Here is a 20,520-nt window from a genome sequence, read left to right on the forward strand (position 1 = left end):
ATCTGTGGAATTGTTTACCATAGAAAGCTGTAGAAACTGGGTCGTTACAAGTAAAATAGACAGATTTGTAATTAGTTAGTGAATCAACGGGTTAGGATAAGAGGCAGAACAATGATAATGAGGATTATCAGATCAACCGTTCATTCATTGAATGACACTGGATTAAATGGTTTACTTCTCCTACATTAAGAAGTTTAAATAGGCTGACAGTGAAGAAATCACTAGGATTGATGGGATTCAGGGAGAAAGTGAGGACTGCAGATGCTGGAGATCAGAGCTGAAAATGTGTTGCTGGAAAAGCGCAGGAGGTCAGGCAGCATCCAAGGAACAGGAGAATCGACGTTTCGGGCATAGATATTGAGGGAAGTAAGGATTGAAGTTCTAGGAACACTGGCAATAATATTCCATGCCTCCTCAGACATAAGAATGGTGTCAAGGGAACTGGAGAATTAAAAATAACTCTCCCATCAAATTCTGATAAAACACTCTACAAAACCTTGATTCACTCCTTAATCAAACTCAATATCTCATCCCTTACTGTTGGGCCTTGTCATTTTGTTTTAAATTCATTCATGAATGCAGGCATCACTGGTTAGGCCAGCATTTATTGCCAAATCTTAATTGCCCAGAGGACTGTTAAGAGTCAACCATTTGGAGTCAGATGCAGGCCAGACCAGGTAAGTACTGCAGTTTCCTTACAGGACATAAATGAACCAGATGGATTGTTCCTGAAGATTGATAATGGTTTGATTAGACTCTTAATTCCAGACTTTTATTGAATTCAAATTCACCAATTGCCATGGCAGGATTCAAACCAAGGTCCCGAGAAGATTACCTCTATCTCTGGATTAATAGGCTAGTGATAATATCACTAGGCCATTGTCTCCCCTGTCCTTTTATCTCCTCTCTCATCTCTGTCCAAAGCCCCAAATCCTCTCCTCCTTTATTGAAAAAAATATCTCGTTCTTTTTCCATTTGGTATACTGAATTTTCTGCTCACAATGCAGTCTTCTGCAAAGGGGAGAGCAAGTGCAAGTTGAGTGACGTCTTTGTGGAACATCTGTGCTTTGAATGTAAGGATGACCCAGAGCTTTCTGATGATGCCATTTTAATTCACTACCTTGCTTTTATTGCTGACATTTCTGTGCTTGGCCTGTCGTAGTGTTGTAGTAATTTCAGTGCAACTTGTGGGAATAGCAAGTCATCTTCTGATTTGGCACTTTGCAACCTTCGTAACATTACACTGTGTTCAACACTTTCAAACCATGAATTCTGTTTCCCCATTTTGATTTTATTTTTGTTGCCTGGTGGTAGTTTTGTATTTTGGTTCCATGTGTGCATTTTCTGTCAAATCTGTTCATTATTTTGGCATATACATTCACTTTGGATAAAGTTTCCTACACTATGCCTACGTTCCTTGATATCTCTAATGTGTATAAATCCTATCACTCTCGGTCTTGACCATACTCATTGACTGAGTCTCCATGGCCTTCAGGGACAGAGAATTCCAAAAATGTACCACACTTAAAGAAATTCCTCCTCATCTCTGTTCGTGATATATTTTAATGACCTGGACTGGGGACAATTTCAAAATTTACAAATGACACTGAACTTCAAAGTATTGTGAGCTTTACGAAGTACAGTGATAGACCTCAGGAGGACATAAGCTGGTGGAATGAAAGTGGCAGATAAAATTTTGTGTAGAGAATTGAAAACGATTCATTTTGTTAGGAAGAATGTGAGGTGACAGTATAAAATAAAGGATACAATTCTAAAGGGATGTAGGAACGAAGTAACCTGGTGGTATAAGTGTACAAATCATCATAGATTGTAGGTTCAAAAAGTGGTTAATAAAAGATATGAGATTCTGGGCTTTCTAAAAAGGGGAGTAGAATACAAAAAACAAGTTATGATGACCCAGTAAATAACAATGGTCTGTCCTGAATGAAAGTATTGCGTCCAGTTCAGGATGTCATACTTTAGGAAGGATGTGAACTTCTTAGAGTAAAGACTTACACAAATGGTAGTTGAGAAGAAAAACTTCAGTTTTACACATTGTTAAATCTGTGTCTGTTGTTAGAGAAAAGAAACTTAGCAGAATTGATATTTGTATTCGGAATCAAGAAGGATTTATATACAGTGGAGAGGAAGAAACAGTTCCTGCTGGTAGAGGAACCAAGGTCCACAGGATACCAGTTTAAAGTGATTGACAAAAAGAACTATCAGTGACATGAAGAATAATTTTTTGACAGAGCAAGTGACTGGAATCTGGAATTCACTGCCTGAGAGAGTGGCGAAGGTAGATTCCATCAAGGCTTTTCAACAGTAGTTATCTAAAGAGAAAAAAATTCTGGTTATATAGGAGAAGTGGATGAGACAAAATCACTGAATTTCTTTTGCAGAAAGCTGGCACAGATAAAACAGACTGAATGATCCCCTGTGTTGTAATCATTCTATAATTCTGAGTGTTGAATTTAATATTTTCTTAGCATAACTGGACTTAAAATATATTCAAAATGTAAAGTATATTCTAAAATGTCAAGTTTAATATATCTACAAAACATTGAAACCTTTTTTTCTTTCTTAGTTTTCTTTGATGGCCTCATTTCCAGATGACACACTTGGAATTCTATCGTTTTGTGTTTGTGCCATTATCATTGGATTAATTCAGGTATGAATTAAGTGATTTGGCTTGTTCCAATCTTACAGCAAACAACATGAGGCTGTAGTTCCTTGGCCTTTCTCTCAAAATACAATGGAATGTCCATAAAATATCCTGGGGGCCAAATATATTTGGTACTTGCCTAATGTTACAAATTCCAGAAATACAGTGATGGTGAGCATAACTGCTTCCCAATAAGTTGACCTGGGTTTATTTCCAGTCCATCTTTTTAAAGCATCTTGCGTGGTGATAGTGTCCCTACCTCTGGCCGAGAAGGTCCAGGTTCAGATCTCACCTGCTTCGGACGTAGAATGATACAGCATGGAAACAGACCCTTCGGTCCAACCAGTCCATGCCTAGCATAATCCCAAACTAAATTAGTTCTACCTGCATGCTCTTGGCGCATATCCCTCCAAACCTTTCCTATTCATGTATCTATCCAAATATTTTTTAAACATTGTAAATTTACCCACATTCCTTCACTTTCTCAGGAAGCTCATTCCACATGCAAACCACCCTCTGTGTAAACATTTGCGCTGCCTTTTTTTTAAATCTCTCTTAACAATATCACCCCCCAGTCTGGGAAATCTCCCATCCTAGGGAAAAGACAACAACCATTAAATCTATCTATACCTCTCATTACTTTATAAATTTCTATCAGATCACCTCTCAACCTCCTACAGTCTAGTTTTAAAGAAGTCCCAGCTTATTTAGCCTTTCTTTATAACTCAAATCTCCCATACCTGACAACATCCTGGTAAATCTCTTCTGAACCCTCTCCAGCTTGATAATATCCTTCCTATAACTGGGTGACCAGAACTGGGCACAGTATTCCAGAAGAGGCCTCATCAATGTCCCGTACAACCTCAATATGACTTTCCAACTCCAGTATTCAAAGGACTGAGCAACAAGGGCAAGTGTTCCAAATACATTTCGAAACCACCCTGTCCTATATGTGATGCAAACTTCAAAGGATTATGTACCTGCAACCCTCGGCCTCTCTGTTGTACAACACAATTCCCGCCTCAGGCGACTGACTGTGTGGAGTTTGCACGTTCTCCCCGTGTCTGCGTGGGTTTCCTCCGGGTGCTCCGGTTTCCTCCCACAGTCCAAAGATGTGCAGGGTCAGGTGAATTGGCCATACTAAATTGCCCGTAGTCGGTGTGGACTTGTTGGGCCGAAGGGCCTGTTTCCACACTGTAATCTAATCTAATCTAAAAAAAAAACTACCCAAGGCCCTACTATTAATTGTGTAAGCCCTACCCTTGTTTCTTATTCCAAAGTGCAATACTTCACGTTAATCCAGATTGAACCCCCATCTGCCATTTTTAAACCTATTGACCCATTTGATCAAGATCCCTTTATAATCTTCGCAAACCTTCTTCACTGTCTACAATGCCATCAATTTTGATGTGGTCAACAAACGTACTAACCATGCCTTCTATACTTTCATCCATATCATTTATGTAAATGACAAACAAAAGAGGATCTAGAATCGATCCCTGTAGAACACTGCTGGTCACAGACCTCCAGTGCAAAAAGCAATCCATAAGACGTAGGAGCAGAAATTAGGCCATTTGGCCCATTAAGTCTGCTCTGCCATTTAATCATGATTGATCGGTTTTTCGACCTCCATTTTCCAGCTTTCTCCCTGTAACCTTTGATCCCTTTGGCAATCAAAAATGTTTCTATCTCTGTTTTAAATATACTCAATAACCTGGCCTCCACAGCGTCCTGTGGCAATGAATTTCACAGAATCACCATTGTCTGGCTCAAGAAGTTTTTCCTTATCTCCGTTCTAAACTGTCTTCCCTTTACTGTAAGGCTGTGTCCTCAGGTCCTCGTCTCTCCTGCCAATGGAAACATCTTCCCTACATCCACTCTGTCCAGGCCTTTCAGTATTCAGAAAGTTTCAATCAGATCCCCGACATTCTTCTAAACTCTTTCGAATATAGTCTGAGTCCTCAAAGCGTTCCTCGTATGTTAAGCCTTTAATTCCTAGGATCATTGTCGTGAACCACCTCTGGACCCGGTCCAGGGCCAATACATCCTTCCTGAGGAATGGGGCCAAAAATTGTTCACAATATTCTAAATGTGGTCTGACCAGAGCTTTAGAAAGCCTCAGAAGTACAGCCCAGCTTTTGTATTCTAGTCCTCTTGTGATGATTGACAACATTATATTTGTCCATCTAACCACTGACAACATTATATTTGTCCGTCAATCTGCAAGTTTACTTTAAAAGAAACCTGGACTAGGACTCCCAAGTCATTTTGCATTTCAGACTTTTAAAATTTTCTCCCCATTTAGAAAGTAGTCCATGCCTCCTCCTCTTACCGAAGTGTGTGACCTGAACACGTTCACATGTTTTACTTTGTCTGCCGCTTCTTTGCCCACTCTCCTAACCTGTCTAAATCTTCCTACAGCCTCCCCGCCTCTGCAATACTACCTGCCCGTCCAGCTATTTTTGTATCATCTGCTAACTTAGGCAAATTGCCCTCAGTTCCTTCATTCAGCTCATTAATGTATAAAGTGAAAAGTAGTGGTCCCAATACTGACCCTTGTGGAACTCCACAGTCAGCGGCTTCCATCCGGACAAGGACCCTTTTATCCTCGCCCTCTGCCTTCTGCCAGACAGCCAATCTTCTATGCATGCCAGCACATTGCCCCAACACCTTGGGCCCTTACTCAGCAGCCTTTTGTGCGGCACCTTCTGAAAGTCGGAGCCAATGGATGTTATCTATCTGTTTGGCCTAACCTGCTCGTTACCACATCAAAGAATTCTAACAAATTTGTCAGGAATGGCTTCCTCTTGATGAAATCATGCTGATGTTGCCCTATTTTACTATGTACTTCCAAGTATTCAGAAATCTCATCCTTCACATCTTACCAATAACTGAGGTCAGGTGAATTAGCGTATAATGTCCTGTCTTTTTCCTTACTCCCTTCTTACATCAGGGGTTCCATTAGCGATTTTTCAGTCCTCTGGGACACTCCCTGACTCCAGAGATTCCTGAAAGATCACCACTAAAGTTTCCACTATCTCTTCAGCTATCTCTTTCAAAACTGAGGTGTAGCCCATCTGGTCCAGGTGATTACATTCTGTCTCCTGCCAAGATATGTCTGAACAGGTTGATTAAAAATATCTGCAATTCCCAGGGTAGTTTTATGAGCATGGATCCACCATCTGCCCTTTCAAGACTAGAAGCTTAAGGCAGTGGGAACTCCCATATGCAGAACCTAGCATGCTTGATTCAGTCTGAAATATTTGAAGGTCATGTAGAAGAGGTGAGGATTATCAGGAAGCCATGCCAAAGTTGGAGCCTGAGGAACAAGTCCACAATATTTTTTTACCTTTGCTTCTAAAGTTGCCCTCTGACTTAGGAAAGAAGCAAATAAAGTTACAGAAGTGATATTTGCATGCAACTGTTATGACATGGGATAAAACCCCCTGCTTAATTTAAACCAGCAACACAGAAAAGATTTATCCTATACAGTAATCTGTGATAATTGGAGAGGCCAAGAACTGTTTAAAGTAAAAAATATTAATTATTTCTTAAAGTATAACAGAGAATAATTAACTAATGACTATTTACAACTTTTTCCTCTAGCCTATCTTTTACTTTCCCTTCTATAATACTGGTCCGATAAAACACCCAATTAAGATTTACTGAAAAATTCAAATTTCAAAACCATCTAGCTGTTGAATCTTCTCTTTGATGTTTTTCTGTGTTGATGTTTTTCTCTATGCAAACTCCTTCTCTGGACAAGTACCTTTCAGAGAGTTCTCACTAGCAGCCTACATCTTTTGGTCTTTTGGCAGTTCTCCCCCAACTGTTCAATTTTTCCTGGTCTTATACCCCAAAACATCAGATTGTGTCATTGGCTTTTGATATTGTCAATATACTAAATTCAAACATGATTGGAGTTTGGTATTTTTCGGGGTATAATTTAAACTGATTGGCCTAATTTGAATTTGTTTTTTTTGTCTCCAGGTAACCAGCTACACTAGATGCTGGACCAAAAGGTTACATTATATCTTGTTAAGAACACTTAGTGCTGTCAGGTAGTTCTGCTAGCTTTTAACTGTCTTAAAGGTACAGTACACTTCATATCACAACCAACTATTGAAAAATAACTGGACTTTTGCTATCAGCTCTTAACATGATGTCTTCTATTTGGTACAGCTTATTGTTATCATACCTGTTTATTTTAATTGTTTTAATATCTGTTTAATTTAACAGAGAGAGTATGTGGTATAAACTCATCATTGCAAAAATGGAGGGAATTTTAATCTTTAAAAGTGGTGAGTTTAGGTCAAACTGGAAGTATTATTTTTAAAAATCTTAAACCTGGATCTTGCGCATCTAAAATCTACCCACTCTTAGTTTTAACAGAGATACAGTGGGTGATCAACCTACTGCTAGGAGAATTGAGGGTCATTTTAATATTTTAACAAAGCTGTCCAACTTGAAAGTTTTGCCTTTTTTCAGCATTAATGCTGTCTGAATTTCTGGGCCTCAGGAAACATGGCAGCTAAAGAGAATTGAAGATAATTGTAAGAGCTTGTCTGACACTGTAATTGATCAAACCCGTCCCTGTGATCCAATGACTTCCTGTCCCACAATCTCACGGAAAGGAAAGAAGGAACTCAAAACAATCTCAGTTTCTGCCAGGGAAAAAGTGCTGGGGAAAATATGACACCTTAAGCATATTCAAGACTTTGACAATTTTTTAATCAGTAAGGGTGTCATGGACTATGTGGAAAAGGCAGGGAAGTTAGTATAGGATTATCAGATCAGCCATGATCTCGCTGAATGGCAGAGCAAACATGTTGGGCTGAATGGCCTATTTTTGCTCATGTGTCTTATGGTTTTAAGTCTAAGAAGTTCCTGAGACCAGATGGGGTGAATGTAATGTTCAAAAAGAAGTGGCTGATGTTGTAGAAAAAGTTTTGGTTATTGGTATAATCTTCCAATTTCCATCAATTCTGAAAAAGTCCCTGCAAATTGGAAAGCGCTATTACTGAAGAAAGAAATGACAGAAAACAGGAAACTGTAGCCTAGTTAGATTAACATCTGTTATAAAGAAATTGCCCGAATCTGTTATTATACACATTATAACAGGATACTGAGGAAGACAGAGTAAACATGTATTTTTGAAATGGACATCATGTTTGACTAATTTATTGGATCATCTTGACAGAATAACAATCAAGGTAGTGGTAATGTCCATGGATTTCCAAGAGGCATTTGATAAGCTGCCACATCAAAGGTTACAGCACAAAACCCTAGAGCATCATGGTGCAAAGGGAACATATTAGTATTAATAATGAATTGGTCAGCTAATAGGATGTAGAGAATAGGGATAAATATGCCTTTATTGGGTTGGCAAACAGTAACTTGTGGAGTGCCACAGGGATCACCGCTTGGGCTTCAACTATTTGCAGTCTGTGATAAAGTCTTGGATGCTGGGACTGAATCTACTTCTGCATTAGAAATCCATGAAATATTTTCATTACCCCCGCTTTTCATCAATTGTACAGAGCCAATTTTGTGCAGTTATTTGAGAAGATAAAACAAGATCTTCAACGCTGGAAGGGGTTACCAATATCATGGTTAGGTCAAATAGCTCAGATTAAAATGCATGTTCTTTCTCGCCTACTGTACCCCATGAGAATGCTCCTATTGTTGCCCAGATCAAGCGCTGCGGAGGCTTAATGGCTGACTTGGATCTTTTATTTGGTGTCATAGGTGTCCTCTCATTAAATTTGCCAAGTTGCAACTCCCACAGGGAATGGGAGGGGTAGATCTCCCAGACTTTAAACAATGCCAAAATAAGCTCTTTATTGTCTTACGGAGTGATTTGGTGTGTAAGGAGCCAGAAGACAACTCGAGGACACCTCTTCCTACCACCCCCTCGACCATGACCCCATCCCCCCATCACCAAACCATCATCTCCCAGACCATACAGAACCTCATCACCTCAGGCGTTCTCCCACCCACAGCTTCCAACCTCATAGTCCGGAACCCCGCACTGCCCGGTTCTACCTCCTTCACAAGATCCACCAGCCTGACCACCTGGCCGACCCATTGTCTCAGCATGCTCCTGCCTGGGAGACCTATTTGATGGAGGGGTTTTGATGTCTTTGACCAGCTGAGTCATAAATATGGGCTACTCAGTAGGGAACTCCTCTGCTATTTTCAGATTAGGGGTTACATATTGAAAACGACCACGCTGTTGGCTCGGCCCTATAAATCCGATATGGAGAGAAGAATGCTTCAGTGTGCGGGCACTCTCAGTCAGCACCCTACACCATCTACAGGTATGGGGCACTTTGGAAGATATGGAAAGACTTTAAGGAGTTTGGAATCCGGAACTGGGAGAGAAATCTCATTGGAAACGTGGGAGGCTATCTGGGAGAATGTGAAAAAGAGTTTGATTTGCAATAAAGCGCAGGCATGCAACTAAAGATTCTCCACCGAGCCCATATGGTTCCAGAGCGTTTAGCAAAATTTAAGGAAGGAGTATCTCCAATGTGCCCTAAATGCAAAACCACTAACAGCACTCTTGCACACTGTTTGTGGTCGTGCGACAAACTCCATAGATACCGGGATGCTATAGTGAATGTGTTGGTGGGGATCCTCGGAACTGAAGTCAAGGCAGACCTGGTATTCCCTCTTCTGGGATTGCCGAATCTGCCTTCGCTAGATGAACATGAAAAGACACTATTCAACATTCTCACATATTGTGCAAGGAAGAACATTTTAATGAGGTGGATCTCAAAAGCCCCCAAGTCTCACGGGGTGGCGCACATTAGTGATGGAGAACGCCCCCACCCCCTTCCAAAAAAAACTTCCTTACAAATGTGGTGCACCAGAAAACAGAACTGTTTTATAAGATGTGGCGGCACTTTTTAAATCACATAGACACGGATTTGTCAGCCATACTGATTAGGGCCTTTGCATAGCTGTAAAGGCTGGATTTATCAGCCTGGATGTCTTGGGAAGATGGGGGGGGGGCGCAGCTGACAGGAGCTTCGGTGGAGGTGCATCGAGTGGTGCAATTTAATTTGATTTGATCTAACATAAGTTGATTTAGTTCAATTTAAGTTAATTTAATCTAATTTGTTAAATTTAATTACTTATCGAAATGTAATGTGGAGAGACTGTTCTGTGTCTTTGTGATAGTTTTGACTTGTTTTGTAGAGTAGTAGGTAGTTTATTGTTGAAGTTTTTGTAATGTAAGATTGTTATGTTATCTTTTGTACTTTTATAATTTTATTAAAAAAAACTTTTTTTCCTAAAATAAATCCATAAAGACCACCTTTTGAGATAGAGAGTTCTAAAGACTTAACTCTTTGAGGAAGCATTTCTTGAAACTTCTTAGGCTTAAAAACAATGCAAGAGGGAAGAAGTCAACAAATCCGAAAACAATACAAGACAGATGCAACCGAAGAGACTGAAAGCAGCTTGAGAAAGCAGTCTGAGAGCTTAAAACAGTGCATAAATGGAGAAGACTGTGAGCTTGAAAACAGGGCAAGGGGAGGGAGCAAAATACCTTAAATGCTTGAAAACAGTGGAAAAGTGGAGTGGTCCAGTAGCTTTAAAACAGCTTGTGAGGGCAGATATTTGAGAGCTTGAAAACAGTTTGAGTTTGGTTTATTGTCATCAAATATAGGAGAAAATGAGGACTGCAGATGCTGGAGATCAGAGCTAAAAATGTGTTGCTGGAAAAACGCAGCAGGTCAGGCAGCATCCCAGGAGCAGGAGAATTGATGTTTCGGGCATGAGCCCTTCTTCAGGAATGAGGAAGGTGTGCCAAGCAGGCTAAAATAAAAGGTAGGGAGGAGGGACTTGGGGGAGGGGCGTTGGGAATGCGATAGGTGGAAGGAGGTTAAGATGAGGGTGATAGGCTGGAGAGGGGGTGGGGGCGGAGAGGTCGGGAAGAAGATTGCAGGTCAAGAAGGTGGTGCTGAGTCCAAGAGTTTGGAGTCAGATAAGGTGGGGGGAGGGGAAATGAGGAAGCTGGAGAAATCTGCATTCATCCCTTGTGGTTGGAGGGTTCCTAGGCAGAAGATGAGGCACTCTTCCTCCAGACGTCGTGTTGCCATGGTCTGGCAGTGGAGGAGGCCAAGGACCTGCATGTCCTTGGCGGAGTGGGAGGGGGAGTTGAAGTGTTGAGCCATGGGGTGGTTGGGTTGGTTGGTGCGGGTGACCCAGAGGTGTTCTCTGAAACGTTCCGCAAGTAGGCGGCCTGTCTCCCCAATGTAGAATATGTTGAGCTCATTGGGTAGGAATATATTGTTGCGCACAATTCTGTTCGACTTTTTGTAGCCCATAATGTCATATAAGCCTTGCCATAATCGATGGATGGCCATGTGGTTAGTCTAGGTCTCAAGCTTAGTTTGGTGTTGCCTCTGGGCATCTCCAATCGCCTTATGAAGGTTTTACCTGGATTTCTTGTATTGATCAGGGTTGCCTGAATTGAACACCTCAGACCTGGACTTCAGCAAGGAATGAATATCCTGGTTCATCCGTAGTTTCCAATTGGGGAGCATTCAGAGTAACTTCACACAGTCATCTACATACTTGCTAATGAGGTCTATAACAGTAGTGGCATACTTCTTTAGCTTGGCCATCAAATTCTTAAATATGGACCAGTCCACTGACTCTAAGCAGTCCCATAGAAGCCCTTCTGTTTCCTCAAAGCAGTACTGCACTACTTTCTGTTCTGGATCCATTCTTAATTTTCTGTTTGTAAGCCAGGTGGAGGAGTTCAATGTTGAGATGTAATTTTCCAAAATGTAGACAGGAGATGGAGTGTTCAAGGATGTTGGGCCTCTGGTGGAACAGAAGATGAGTTGATGATATTTTAATAACGCATTCTTGACGTTGGCCTGGTTGAAGTCACTGACTACGATGAACAAGGCCTTGAGGTATTCCATCTCAAGACTGTTTGTTTATAGCATTGTATACTTCATCAAGTGCACTCTTCAATTCTGCCTGAGATGGGATGCAAACTGCTGTCAGGATAGCATAGAACATAGAAAGGTACAGCACAGAACAGGCCCTTTGGCCCATGATGTTGTGCTGAGAGTTAATCCTAATGTAAAATAAAATAACTTAACCTACGCACCCCTCAACTCACTGCTATCCGTATGCATGTCCAGCAGTCGCTTAAACGTCCCTAATGACTCTGCTTCCACCACCACCGCTGGCAACGCATTCATGAATTCACAACTCTGCGTAAAGCACCTTCCTCTGATGTCCCCTCTATACCTTTTTCATAATATCTTAAAACTATGACCCCTCGTACCAGTCAATCCTGCCCTGGGGAAAAGTCTCTGGCTATTGACTCTATCCATTCCTCTCATTATCTTGTATACCTCGATCAGGTCACCTCTCTTCCTCCTCCTCTCCAGAGAGAAAAGTCTGAGCTTAGTCAACCTCTCTTCATAAGGCATGCTGTCCAATCCAGGCAGCATCTTGGTAAACCTTCTTTGCACCCTCTCCAAAGCCCCTCTATCTTTCCTATAGTAGGGCGACCAGAACTGGATACAATTTTCCAAGTGTGGTCTCACCAGGGACTTGTAGAGCTGTAGCAAAACCTCGCGGCTCTTAAACCCGATCCCCCTGTTAATGAAAGTCAAAACACCATATGCTTGCTTAACAACTATCCACTTGGGTGGCAACTTTGAGGGATCTATGTACTTGCACACCCAGATCCCTCTGTTCCTCCACATTGCCAAGAATCCTGTCTTTATTCCTTTATTCAGCATTCGAGTTCGATCTTCCAAAATGCATCACTTCACATTTATCCAGATTGAACTTCATCTGCCATTTCTCAGCCCTACGCTGCATCCTGTCTATGTTGCACTGCAGCCTGCAATAGCCCTCGATACTATTGACAGCACCTCCAACCTTTGTGTCATCTGCAAATTTACTAACCTGCCCCTCAATCTACTCATCCAAGTCATTTATAAAAACTACAAAGAGCAGAGGCCCAAGAACAGAGCTCTGTGGGACCCCACTCAACACTGACCTCCGGGCAGAATACTTTCCATCTACAACCACTCTATACCTTCTGTCAGCCAACCAATTCTGAATCCAGATAGCCAAATTTCCCTGTATCCCATACTTCCTGACTTTATGAATGGACCTACCATGGGGAACCTTATCAAATGCCTTGCTGAAGTCCACATGCACCACATCCACTTCTTGACCTTCGTCAACCTGTCATGTCAACTCAAAGAACTCAATAAGATTTGTAAAGCCATGCTGACTGCCTCTAATCACACTATGCTTCCTCAAATAGTCATAAATCCTATCCCTCAGAATTCTTTTCAAAACTGCTGACCACAGATGTAAGACTGACTGGTCTGTAATTGCCAGGGATTTCCCTATTGCCCTCCTCGAAAATTATGCGGCAGGTAGTAGGCACAGCACTTCGCTGTAAGATATTCCACGTCCATTGAGCAATAACTCACCAGGGTCGCCACGTCTGAGCACCAGGTGGTGTTGATTAGGAAGCAGATCCCACTCCTAGCTTTGTCCAAGGACACAGTGCAGTCCATTCAGTGAACTAAGAAACCTTCCGAATATAAGGTACAGTCAGGTGTAGTAGGAGTGAGCCATGTCTTTGTGAAGCAGAGTACACAGCAATGTCTCAGTTCCCTTTAGAAAGTGAGTTTATCCCTGAGGTCATCCATTTGGTTCTCAATAGCTTGGGTGTTTTCCAAGAATATGCTGGGGACGGGGGTGGAATTGAAACCCCGAAGTTTCAGTCTCATCTGAAATCCAGCATGTATCCCGTGTTTCCTGATAGGTGGCTATGCCTAGTCGATCCTGGTGTCTGTGCATGGAGTCTGCTGCTCCAAGAGGTTGTGTGTGCTCCTAATGGGTTCATGGGCACCAGTCGCGTGTGTTCCTGTGGGGTGTTGTGCGTAGTTTAGTCAGGTCTTGTCCTGCATTGCTCTGGCCTCTGTTCCAGGTTTCCATGTATTTGGGGAGGTCAGGCTTGAAGAGGCTAAACAGCCTCTGATCTCTCAAGATTCATGGTCAGTCATCATTAGACTCTTAATTCAAGATTTTCATTGAATTTGAATTCCACCATCTACAGGGTGGGATTTGAATCTGGGTCTCTGGATTAACAATACAGCAATAATACCACAGAGTCATTGTCTCCCCTTTTGGTTATTAATGATAATATTAGCACAAGTGATGTCCTAGTTTCAGGAAAGTGGGATGCAGAAGACATTTGGGTAGAGATGAGAAATGAGAAAGGCAATAAGTCTGTGGTTGCAAACAAAATTCCCAGATGGTATGTTGTTTCTCAGGTGCCAGGGATGTCTCTGAGTCTATAGGATTCTTAAATGGGACGAAGAGCAGCCAGAATTTGTGGTACACATCAGTACCAATGATATAGCTAGGAAAATGGATGAGGACCTGAAAAGCGAATATAGGAAATTAGGTTGGAAGCTACAAGGCAGGATGAGCAGAGTAGTGATCTCAAGATTGCTACTGGTGCCACAGGCTAGTGAGGCTAGGAACAGAGCATGAGTTCAGATGAACACATGGCTGCAGGGCTGGTGCCCAAGGGAGGGTTTCAGATATATGGATCATTGGGAGACCTTCTGGTGAAAGTGGGACCTGTACAAAAAGGACGGGTTGCACCTGAACTGGAGGGTCACCAATATCCTGGGTGAGAGGTTTGCTAGAGCTCTTCGGAGGGTTTAAGCTAGTTTGGCAGAGAGGTGAGAACTGGAGCTACGGATCCGAGGATAGAGTAGCTTAATGAACGGCCAGAATACAGCATGCCACTACGGAGACTTGGATATCACAAGGGCAGGAACGGTTGTTGGATGTTCCAGGGTTGAGATGTTCCAAAAGGAGTGGGGGGGGGGGGGGGGTTGGGGCTGAAAGAGGTGGGGGAGTGGCATTGTTAATCAGGGATAGTATCTCTCCTGCAAAAGGGAAGTCATCGAAAAGGGTTTGTCTACAGAGTCAGTCTGGTGGAAATCAGAAACAGGAAAATAGTCACTTTATTGGGAGCTTTCTGTAGACCCCCACCCCCAGTAGCAACAGAGACACAAAGGAGCAGATTGGGAGGCAGATTTTGGAAAGGTGCAGAAGTAACAGTGTTGTTGTCATGGGTGACTTTAACTTCCCTAATATTGATTAGAACCTCCTTAATTCAAATAGGTTGGATGGAGCAGTTTTTGTTAGGTGTGTTCAGGAGGACTCCTGACTCAATATGTACTTAAGCTGACTAGAAGGGAAGCCAAATTGGATTTGGTGCTTGGCAATGAACCCACGCCAGGTGTCAGATCTTTCAGTGGGAAAGCATTTCGGTGACTACAACTCCCTGACATTTATTATGGTCGTGGAGAGGAATAGGAGCAGATGGTATGGAAAAGGATTTAATTGGGGGAGGGGGAGTTAGAATACTATTAGGCTGCAACTCGGGCACCTAAATTGGGAACAGATGTTTTCAGGAGAATGTATGACAGAGGTTGTTTAGAGAGCAATTGCTGATAGTGCTGGATAGGTTTGTCCCACTGAGGCAAGGAAGGGATGGTAGTGTGAAGGAACCTTGGGTAATGAGGGATGTGGAGCATCTCTTCAAGAAGACGGAAGCTTGCTTAAGGCTGTGGTGGTAAGGATCAGATGGGGCTGTAGAGGGTTACAAGGTAGGCAGGAAGAAACTGAAGAATAGGCTTAAGAGACGTTGAAGGGTACATGAAAAACCTTTAGTGGAAAGGATTAAGGAAAACTCTAAGGCATTCTGCACTTGTGAAAAACAAGAGGATGGCCAGAGTGAGGAGAGGGCCAATCAGGGACAGTGGAGCAAACTTGTGCCTGGAGTCTGAGGAGGAAGGGGAGGTCCTTAATGAATACTTTGCTTCAGTATTCAATACTGAGAGGGACATTGATGTTTGTGAGAAAAGCGTGAAACAGGCTGATATGCTCAAACAGGTTGATATTGAGAAAGAGGATGTACAGAAAATTTTGAAAAACATAAGGATAGCTAAGTCCCCTGGTCCAGATGGGATATATCCACGGTTACTACAGGAAGCGAGAGCAGAGCTTGCTGCGCCTTTGGCAATGATCTTTGCGACCTCACTGTTCACTGGAGTAGTGCCAGATGATTGGAGGGTGGCAAATGTTATTCCCTTGTTCAAGAAAAGGAATTGGGATGATCTCCAGCATCTGCAGACCTCATTTTCTAATCTTGGGAATTACAAACCAGTCAGTCTTACAGCTGTGGTAGGTAAAGTATTGGAGAGGATTCTGAGAAACAGAATTTATGATTACTTGGAAAACCGTAATTTGATTAGAGATAATCCGCAAGGCTTTGTGAGGGGAAGGTCATGCCTCACAAGCCTTATTGAATTCTTTGAGGATGTAACAAAATACTTTGTTAAAAGTCGAGCAGTGGTTGTGGTGTACCTGGATTTTAGCAAGGCATTTGATAAAGTTACTCCTGGTAGGCTCATTCATAAAGTAAGGAGGCATGGGATACAAGGAAATTTGGCTATCTAGATACAGAATTGGCTGGCCCAGAAAAAAACAGAGGATGGTAGTAGATGGAAAGTATTCAGCCTGGAGCTTGGTGACCAGTGGTGTTCCACAATGATCTGTTCTGGAACCTCGGCTCTTTGTGATTTTTATAATGACTTCGATGAGGAAGTGGAAGCGTGGGTTAGTAAGTTTGCTGATGACATGAAGGTTGGTGGAATGGTGGATAGTGTGGAAGGTTGTTGTAGGTTGCAACGGTACATTGACAGGATGCATAACTGGTCTGAAAAGCAGATGGAGTTCAATACTGGAAAAGTGTGAAATTGTTCATTTTGGAAGGACAAATTTGAATACAGAATACAGGGTTAAAAGCAGGATTCTTGGCAGTATGGAGAAAAAGAAGGATCCTGGAATCCAGGTCTATATATCCCTTATAGTTGCCACCCAAGTTGATACATTGTTAAGAAGATGTGTGGTGTGTTGACTTTCACTAATGGGGATTGAGTTTGAGCAGCAAGGTTATGCTGCAGCTCCATAGAAACCTGGTTAGACCACACTAATTCTGGTCGCCTCATTATGGGAAGGTTATGGAAGGTTTAGAGAGGGTGCAGAAGAGATTTACCAGGATGCTGCCTGGGCTGGAGGGCATAACTTATGAAGAAAGGTTGCGGGAGCTAGGGGTTTTCTCATTGGAGCGAAGAAGGATGAGAGATGACTTGATAGAGGTGGACAAGATTATGAGAGGCATAGATAGAGTGAATAGTCAGAGCCTTTATTTTTCCCAGGGCAGAAATGGATGGCACAGTGGCTCAGTGGTTAGCATTGCTCCCTCACAGTGCTAGGGACCTGGGTTCGATTCCAGCCTCAGGCGACTTTCTATGTGGATTTTATACATTTTCCCTGTGTTTGCGTGGGTTTTCTCTGGGTGCTCCGGGTTCCTCCGACAATCCAAAGATGTGCTGGTTAGGTGAATTGGCCACGCTAAATTTCTCATGGTGTTCAGGGATGTGTAATCAGGGGTAGAGTAGAGTAATAGGGTAGGGTAATGGGTTTGGGTGGGATATTCTTCAGAGAGTCGGTGTGGACTTGTTGGGCTGAAGGGCCTGTTTTCACACTATAGGGATTCTATGATTCAAGGCGGCATAATTTTAAGATGATTAGAGGAAGGCTTGGGGGAGATGTAGGTGTTTGGTTCTTTACCCAGAGTGGTGGTTGCATGGAATGCATTGCTAGGGGTGGTGTTAGAGTCAGATACATTAAGGACATTTAAGCGACTCTTGAATAGGCATATAGATGATAGTAAAATGAAAGGTAAGTTTGATCCTAGAGTAAGATAAAAGGTCGGCATAACATAGAGGGCTCGAAGGGTCTGTACTGTGCTGCACTGTTCTATGTTCTATGTAAGTCACTTGAGAAGAGGTTTATAGATCTCCTATTAGTAACCACAAGATAGGATAGGGCAAAGTATAAAGGAATGAATATGAGAGCTTGTCAGAAAGGTACAATAATAATCATGGGGGATTTTAAATTGCATATAGACTGAAAAGCTATCTGGACAGAAGTAGAATAGATGAAATATTCTTGGAATTTTTTTTAAGAGAAGCAGATTCTGGAGCTGGCCAGACAGAAGGCTGTACTAGTCCTAGTTTTATCCTAGTATGATCTCGGTGAAAGCAACCCAGGTTTGATTTGATTTATTATTGTTACATCTACTAAGATACAGTGAAAAGTATTGTTTTGCATGCTAATTAGACAAATCATACCTTACGTAAGTACATCAGGGTAAATGAATAGAATGCAAGTATAGTGTTACAACTACAGAGAAGGTGCAGCGAATGATCAACTCCGAGGTCTTATCATAAGTCTGATATCAGCAAGCAAGAAGCTTTTCTTGCATCTGTTGGTAAATGTTTCAAACATTTGTGTCTTCTGCCTGATGGAAGAGGGTATAACTGAGGTGGAAGTGGGTATAAGAAGGTTAAATGAGTGGGCAAGTTTCTGACTAAGTATAGTGTGATCAGATGTGATATTGTCCATTTTGGCCAAAAGAATAAAAAAGGAACATATCTGAATGATGAGAATTTGCAGACCTCGAAATTGAATGCAAAAGTAGGGAGGTTATGCTTCAGTTATACACTATATTAATGAAACCTAATCTGGAATGCTGTGCACAGTCTTGACCTCCTACATTGAAGGTAACTCCGGGAAGATTTGCTAGAATGGGCATGTTCTGTTATGAGGAACGGTGGCTTGACTTGTGTCCACTGGAGTTTAGAAGATTAAGAGACAACTTGATTGAAAGTGTAAGATCCTGAGTGATTGTGATAGTTAGATATAGAAAGGATCTAGATATAAAAGCCATCTTGGAAATGACTGCCACACTCCTCAAACCACTTGGCATCTTGGTAGCTTACAAACCCACCAGTACACTATAACAGCAGCTAATGAACTTGAAAGACCCCATACAGACTACAAGCAAAACTAATGTCAATTACAAAATATCTTGCAAGAAATGTATAAAACAGTAATTGGACAAACAAATCAAGGTTGTAATGAGGTCTGCAGCTGAGTGGGCCTGGTGAAACTTGCGTGCTGATTTTGTAATTTGTAATTTGCTGTGTTTTATTACCTGCAGTCTTTTTATTAAATGATATTTCATGACAAAAATCATATTATTGATTTCAAAGCTACAAAACTTGGCCTTGTTCAAGAGGTTATTGTACATATATCTTCAGAGTTTTGGCTTCTTTGGTTGGAAGGTAAATGCACCAAGTACTGTACTGAGCCTTACTGAGTAAAATATTCTGAGTTTTGATCCAGAACTTGTGCTGCACTGCTTGATTTTTAACTGCAGCGCCAATGGATCAATGACCCCCATCAGTGATCCTGGATGAGGTAAGGAAAAATAAACAAAACAGCAAGCCTGTTCCTTATCTCTCTTCATTGACCACCACTGTAATGTATGTTTTTATAAAGATGCTGGGTATAGATAGGTCAATTTCCACTGTTTCAACTAGAGGTAAGAAGCCTGCTTTATCCAGATGATAATACTTATTAACTAGTGCCACTACAATCCATTGAAATCTATGCATAACATTGAGAAAGGAGGAAAAGTATATGTTATTGGATGTATACTATCGTATGTTATATAACTAGTACACCCCATGATGATAATGTGCTCTGTAGTTGTTAAAGAAGGAACTTAATAGAGCTAACTACTTCTCCTTCTAATTTCACAACAGGCTGTAATTGTGATTTATGGATTCCACAGACCTTACTTATTGAATGCCCATATTTGTGCATCCGAAGAACAAGCTTCGTATAAGTACCAAATTTTAAAGATGATTTTACAAGCTCCAGCTCTATTCCTTTTAGCAGGGATTTTGTCTTTCATCTATTGCCCAATGGTAAGTTTTTATTTTCCTCTGCTCAGCCTCGAAGTGTTCAGTAAACTTTTGTTGTATAAATCTGGCATGTTCAAGAACCATGCTTGCAAAATGTTATCTGAAAGCAAAGCTTTGCAACTGAAAGGCTCAGCAATATGTAATAATTAAATTAGTTAAATTAAGATCAATCTTCTGGAAGCACAACCTGATAAAAATCTGCTAGTTCTGATTATGTGGATGCACCGATTGAACTGTCTAGCTGCTTCATGGATTTTAATTGTGACTCTCAGTTGATTTTGTCTCATATGACTAGTAATCTGTACTAACTATACTAGGTCGTGAGGAAATAATCAAATTTGAATCTGATTCATATACAGTAGTTCTGTACTGTGAATCATGGCAAAACAACAAAGGACGCGAGCAAAACACTTCTTCTATGTAGGTTTCTAAGAGGTAGCACACTGTTGTCACTATTATGATTTGAAAGAAAACTGACAACAAGGGATGGGTAATAAATGTAGGCCCAGCCAGTAATGCCAAGTCCTGTGAGTGAATTAAACAGAAGTTAAGATAGGGTTGCATCTGTCTTGATGTCTAGAAATTAAGTAAAAGACCCCTGGGAAGCAGTGACCATAATATAGCAGAATTTAGCATTTCGTTTGAGAGGGAGGAATTTTGATTGGAAGCAACTTTTGTTAAGCATAAGTAAGGGCACTTATAAACAAATGAAGGCAGAGCTAGCTAGAGTGAACTGGGAAAGCAATTGAGTAGCAAAGACAGTTGGGGAAAAATGGTAGACCTTTAAGAGAATAATTCATGGCTTACAGTAAAGGTATATTCCAGTGAGGAAGAAGGATTCTAGGAAGGGTCTAAGCCAGTTATATTTAACAAGGGAAGTTAAGATTGTACTGTTTTTTTCTAATTTGATACTATGTGGTAGAGATTAGTGGTAAG

The 20,520-nt window shown here is 41.5% G+C and overlaps 1 protein-coding gene across 1 annotated transcript in view; it reads left to right on the forward strand.

The window, feature by feature from the left end:
- tmem175 (transmembrane protein 175) overlaps positions 1 to 20,520 on the forward strand; it is a 43,964-nt gene that overhangs the window by 11,194 nt on the left and 12,250 nt on the right. The window contains exons 6-7 of the mRNA XM_043696141.2: positions 2,588 to 2,671; positions 19,423 to 19,587. Of these exons, the coding sequence (XP_043552076.2) occupies positions 2,588 to 2,671; positions 19,423 to 19,587 (249 nt within the window). The remainder of the gene's footprint in view (positions 1 to 2,587; positions 2,672 to 19,422; positions 19,588 to 20,520) is intronic.

Source organism: Chiloscyllium plagiosum, unplaced genomic scaffold (assembly GCF_037043375.1).
Source record: "Chiloscyllium plagiosum isolate Xiang-an unplaced genomic scaffold, Cpla_swu_hap1 HiC_scaffold_1, whole genome shotgun sequence".
NCBI lineage: Eukaryota > Metazoa > Chordata > Chondrichthyes > Orectolobiformes > Hemiscylliidae > Chiloscyllium > Chiloscyllium plagiosum.